Source organism: Acyrthosiphon pisum, chromosome X, assembly GCF_005508785.2.
Source record: "Acyrthosiphon pisum isolate AL4f chromosome X, pea_aphid_22Mar2018_4r6ur, whole genome shotgun sequence".
NCBI lineage: Eukaryota > Metazoa > Arthropoda > Insecta > Hemiptera > Aphididae > Acyrthosiphon > Acyrthosiphon pisum.
The window spans coordinates 112,943,015-112,949,379 of record NC_042493.1 but is presented as its reverse complement, the minus strand read 5'-3'; the positions used below and the strand labels follow the sequence as shown (position 1 = coordinate 112,949,379).

At 29.4% G+C, this 6,365-nt stretch overlaps 1 protein-coding gene across 1 annotated transcript; it reads left to right on the top strand.

Annotated features, from left to right (window-relative positions):
- The first annotated feature begins 4,814 nt into the window (after nucleotides 1–4,814).
- LOC107883140 lies at nucleotides 4,815–6,097 on the top strand. Its single transcript, XM_016802639.1, has 3 exons — nucleotides 4,815–4,877; nucleotides 4,982–5,594; nucleotides 5,856–6,097. The coding sequence occupies exons 1-3, from the start codon at nucleotides 4,815–4,817 to the stop codon at nucleotides 6,095–6,097; spliced, it is 918 nt and encodes a 305-aa protein (XP_016658128.1).
- The last annotated feature ends 268 nt before the right edge of the window (nucleotides 6,098–6,365 follow it).

Sequence of the window (6,365 nt, the reverse complement as noted above, 5' to 3'; positions counted from 1 at the left end):
CTCTTTTGAAACCCATTTCTTTTTTGAGTACAACAGAAATGGCTCCGTACATAATTTCGGTTGACCATGCTTGCCTCTCTGTCTTCCGAACGTAATTACGTACCATTTCACTAAATAAAGAAAAATTAAAATTAAGAATACAGCAACTATTACCTACTTTAAATAATTTAAAACGTACAAAAAAAAAATACGGGGCGGAATAGGGTATTACATATGGATACCCCATTCTGCCCCGTTCCGTTGTGCCCCGATATACTATTTATATCTTGACTACGAGTTTATCCCAAAAATGCGATTATTTGACGTAAACAAGAATAACAATCTAAAATTAGTATGTTATCTGATGTTTATAATAATACTCAAGTTATTGAATAATATTTAATACCACTTACCTGCAGTGAAAAATCGAAGAAAGTTATAAGCACTGAACACGAAACAACAAATTGTCAATTACTGAAAAAGTATTTGCGTTTCGATTGTGATAACGTTATCTATATATAAGAGTAGCATTTTCAGTGCAGACAGCGTGTAAAATACATTAACTCGTTGGTTCAAAGCACGGTACAAAACTGGTTCACAGCACCGTGTTTTTCGAAAAATGAATACCGATTTTTACATGGGTTTAACCGTGCTATATAAATGCTAAGGTTTAGTTTAAAAACCGTTTTACTGTTCAAACTGGGCATAAATGAAACGGTGTTTTTACAGTGATGTTGTCGGTTACATAACCGTAGATTTATTTTATTTTTAACCGTGCGATTTGGATTTATTTGTTGGTTAAATAACCGTGTTTTTGTTAATTTGTTTACAATGCAATTTATGTACATTTGTTCTTTAAATAACTGTTTTATGATTCAAGTTTTTACTGTGCGATCTGTGTTCATATTTTATTGAAATAAACGACAGTATTTTTTTTTATAAAAATAAAAAGATAGTTGTATACGTATATTAAAACACGATTAATTCATAATATATTTTTAAAAACTTGATTTTATTTAAATATACAAAAGTGAAAAGTTATAGATAACTTACTAAATAACATTGTACTTATATATATAAATTTAGTAAAAACTTTTAACAAAATAAAAATTGTAACAGGTAGGTACTTCTGTATTTAATAATACATAATTAACATAAAAGATTATTGAAACTAAAATTGTAACACCTGTTTTTCTATTAAGACATAACTAACAAATTAACATTGTATATTATAATTATATTTATACAATAGTATAACAAATAAAAAAAAATCTAATTAAATCAAGGATTTATTGCTTTTGGAGCATGTCGTAGATAATTGTCTAAAACAGACATAAACTTCTGTTCATCAGCTGGATTAATTCTTAACCTAACCTTCCTGTCGAGATACGTTACACGCCGCCGCCATCAGAGCAGAGCCAGTCGTCGTAATCGAACCAGTCGTCATTTGGAATCCGAATCATTCACCGTTCGGACCTAGTTCATTGCCGTTGTCCACAGCCACGCCGCCGTCCAGAGCAGAGCCAGTCGCTGTCAGTCAACGTGGATTTATTGTTATTAGCCGTATACGCCAGTAAGCCACTTTCAAGTATTACCAGGCCTCTATACGCGCAGTCGTTGTATGTAAGTACGCCAACCCGAGCGGAACATTACCTCATCTCCACCGAACCAAAATCGTGAGTTAAATGTCAGATTCCCACCCCTTTATGTAAACCCGATAAACTATTTTTATTGTAAACTCTACGGAGTATAATTGATATAATTTATATAAAAGAAAATATTGTTATACAAAATATATATATTGTATCAAACTCAGATGATGAACAGATTGGTTCAAAATAAATAAATATAAATAATTAGCAACCAATTGCGTTTCATTACACTATAGTATGGCTGATCACAATAAAATATATTATAAACCTGCCATTCAATAAATTATAACAAGCCTATAGTATGGGCTGATGTACAACAGTTTGAAATTAACAATAAAATATATTATGAATTTGCCATTCAATAAATTATAATAATAATATGGCTAAATTACAGCTTTGTAATTACAATAAAAATAATAATTTTGATACTCCCAGATGTTTTTTTTGTGGAGTGTAGACTGGCCAGTGTGCCTACTTCCTGTTACAAATTACAATAATAATTCACACAAAAGTACCAAATACATAAACGATTTAAATAATAATTAAAATATAAATTACATATAATATAATAATAATTCGACTATTTGAGCCGCTATGTTACATTGCTCGCTATAATGCAAAGGCCAGTATTTAACAAAATGTACCTAGCTAGTATAACAATAAAAATAATAATTTTCTTCGCTCACTATTAGGCAGAGCCGAGGGCAGAGCACACTATTCGTTGGTTTGCAATATTTATATAATTCAAAAAGCTTTTATTTTTTCGCACAGACGATAATAATATATTGCTCGCTATAAGGCAGAGCGCACTATTTAAATAAAAACGAAATTAATTTGACTTGGCGGTATATAAAAAGACGCACAGGAAGAGGCGACGCGTTTGTTAAGACGTTTTTGTACGTACTGAACTTTTTGCTGTGTGTGCGTGTGTGCGTGTGTGAGATACGGTATTCATTATCATATTAATTGTTATGTAATATAGTTCGCGCATTCGGGTTTCGTCACTGCGATAGTAGGCCTTTATCTGGTACCTATTACTAGCTATTATAATAATATTTTTGTTGACGATTATGCGGAGTATAGGCGTCAACACAGACAATGATTCTAAAAATTAAATTTATAGTAATAATACTTTTAAATAAATCCATTTGAATAGTATAATAAGTCCTTACCGTAAATCACTGAGAATAATTTTAAATCCATAAATCATTTTTTAGTTTTGCCTTTTAAGCTGTACATAGACAAGAGGGAGTAGTCAAAACAACAATTTAAAGCTTCTCTCACCGCAGCACTTATTTACAACGCTCCAACTTTTTGATGCAAAAAACTTTTCTGAAACACAAAGAATAATGACATATAATCAATTTTTCAATGCTGAGATATATTTAACTCACTAAGTCTTCCTTGAGAATTATGCCATCCTCATTTTCTACTGATAATAGAGACTCAGCTATTTCTAACTGTTCAACAGTCTTAACTGGTAACAAATCGATGAATGCTGTAGGTATAATTGGTACTGGAAGAGCTAAAGCTCGTGTTCTAGTATCTGCTTTTAATATTGCTTGTAGTTTGGTATCCATACTTGTCAAACCTTTGCACAGCTTAGCATTGGAATTAGATAATAGAACCATTTGCAATATTAACTTTTTTAATGTGGATTTGTAATGCTTGTAATTTAGTGTATTTAATTTATGTATGTAATTTTTTTCAATAATGTTAATCAAATTTATATAATTGTCAGTATGAGAGTTTTCTGAAAATAAATATTTAAAAACATTTAGTAATTATTTTTCTCAAAAATCATATTTCATAGTTTAAAATATACAATCATAAATTATTTCAAATCAAATGAAACAAAAAAATAGTTGGCAAGTTTATTACTTCAATATGCAAAAGCAAATAGACTACTTAATATGTAAGTATACTTTAACAATTTTTTTTATGGGTCTAAAAATAGATGTTTCACATTTATTTTAGTACAACAGTATAAAATTCTATAATTTACATAAAATATAATAAAATTATTTACCTTTAGTTTGAGAAGTATTTAAAATATCATCTCCATTAACATCCAAATCGTTTAACATAGAACCATTTTCATTATCAATATCTATCATTTCAAAATCAGCTTCACCAGCTTCTCTTATAAAATTATCCAACTCATTTACATTAACCAGGGTGTTCGGATTGTCTTCATTAGAATGTGCAATACCTATTTAAACATAAATTATTTAATATATTAGGTATAATTATAAACGTAATTATCTTGGTATAAGTTAACAGTCAGTTAATTATGTTGTTTATGTCTGTAACATACTTGAAATGTTGTGTGTATCTATTGGACTATTGATATTTTTAATAATATCTTCAACATCAGCAGCACATGAACTAATATTAGAAATATTATTTGAATTTGTACTAATATTACCAGTGATATAATCAAAATTAGCATTTGTTTCCAAAACTAAACACATAGCAACAAGGGCGTCCGCAGGGGGGGAGGGCAAGTAGGGGCATCTGCCCCCCCCTTGGCTTTTACTTGGGTCAATTTATCATAACCATTATGTAGTATAAAATATCATAAAATAAATATTTTTTTAAATTAAAAACATTTTTTGAAACGTTGAGTGCCACATAGTCGACAAATGTCATGTGGATTTTTATGGCTGTATTTTCGATGCACTGTTTCGACTTGTATATGTAAATATTTACTATTTAGTAGGAACTCGTGATTTCATTGGTATCATTAATTATAAATACTAAAATACTACTAGTATTTATAATCATTAATCAATGTTGGTATATTTGGATTTTGCGTAGCTATTTTTAGTTGGTATTAATTATTTTTCCCGAATGATGACGGTGACGGCGACGGCTATGTCGAACAACACAGCGGTGCTATTTCTGATAATAATATAATAATATAATATTATTTCGACAAATGGAGTTGACCGTCGGCGTCGCGACTCACTGTTAGCGTGGAAACTTACTATATTATACCATATACGATATACCCATCGGCCATCATAATTCATAAATACTGTGTCACTCAGCGTATTAACATCTACTCAGCTAATATTTTTATGAGTATACAAGTCCTAGTGTCTTAGTGTGTAGTTTTATAATTGATAATGTTTAGTATTTTTAATATTAAAAAAAAGATTAATAATAATTCTAAACAAGATGAAGAATAAAATCAAACCCGCAAGATTTATAATGAAGATGGTGAACCAAGTGATAAATCAAGTAATAATATTTTTAATAGTTCTTCTGAGAAACAACCAGTTACAGAATTACCATCGAAACCGACAACATCATCTTCATTAATGTAATTTAATTCAAATTTATAGAATTCTTGTAATTTAGGTAATGATAGTTTTAGTAGGTTAGATATTGGGAACTTTGTTAATCTACCGTGTACAATAGTTATTGATGAAAAAACCAAACATGAACTATTAACCAACATCTGGACACCAGAAATTAAATATAGTTTCAAGGAAGATAGTACATCAGTTGCTCGTTGTTTTCGTCATGAATGGTTAAATACATATTCACCATGGTTATCTTATTCACAAAAAATGAAAGGTCCATTTTGTGTATTCTGTGTTCTATTTCATTCATCTAGTGGTCATGGTAATTCTTATAAACAAATTCAGTTTGTAAAAAAACCATGTATTAAGTATAAAGATTTTCACAAAAAAACATGCGAACACAAAGTTTCTAAGACACACTTACAATGCACAGAAAATGCTGTTGATTTCATTAAGGTTTTTTCTAACAAAGTTACTACTGTTTTTGATAAAATTAACACTTCTCATAAGTTACTAATTGATAATAATAGGAAAAACATTTTTCCAATTATTTCAAGTATACTATTTTGTGGCACTCAAGAAATTGCTTTGCGTGGAAAAACATCAAATGAAGGAAATTTCAATTCTTTAATTAACTTTAGAATAGAAGCTGGTGATACAATTTTACAAAGTCATTTAGAATCAAGCCCCAAAAATTCAAAATATATTTCAGCTAGAGTTCAAAATGAAATAATTGATATTACAGGAAAAATAATCTTAAGCAGAATAATAAATTATTTAGTGAAATCGCAATCATTTTTTTCTATTCTGGCTGATGAGACTGCTGATATTTCTGGTACAGAACAGTTATCTATAGGTATAAGATACATCTCATTTGAATCAGAAAACCCTGTAATCAAAGAACAATTTTTAGGTTTTGTTGCTTTAACAGATATGCATGCTAAAATTGTAGCAAAATCTATAATACATTTTTTGAGAAACTCTGGTCTTAATTTAAACAATTTAGTAGGACAAGGATACGATGGTTGTAGTGCTATATCAGGTATTCATAATGGTGTCCAAGCAATTATTAAAAATGAATTTCCTAAAGCTGTATTTGTACACTGTTCATCACATAGACTAAATTTAGCAATAAATGATTTGAATAAACTTTAGCATTTTCAAAACTGTGCTGGAAGTATCAGGTCAAATATTAAATTGTTTAGGTTAAGTCCTAAAAGAAGAAAAAGAATAGAAAAAATTCCTTTATTTTGCGAAACTAGATGGTCAGAAAAATATAAAACTATACGAATTTTTAGTGAACATTTTGTGGGGATAGTTGAACAATTAGAAATAATATCTATGGAAACAGGCGTTGATTCACAAACAAAAGTCAAGCATTTCAGTTACATAGTGCAGCAACTAAATCAAATTTTATAGTGTG

Coding starts and splice junctions, on each gene's coding strand:
- LOC107883140 (XM_016802639.1), top strand. CDS start 4,815: ATGAAGAATAAAATCAAACCCGCAAGATTTATAATGAAGATGGTGAAC. Junction 4,878..4,981: donor TGAACCAAGTGATAAATCAA/GTAATAATATTT, acceptor TCAAATTTATAG/AATTCTTGTAATTTAGGTAA. Junction 5,595..5,855: donor TAACTTTAGAATAGAAGCTG/GTGATACAATTT, acceptor AACAATTTTTAG/GTTTTGTTGCTTTAACAGAT.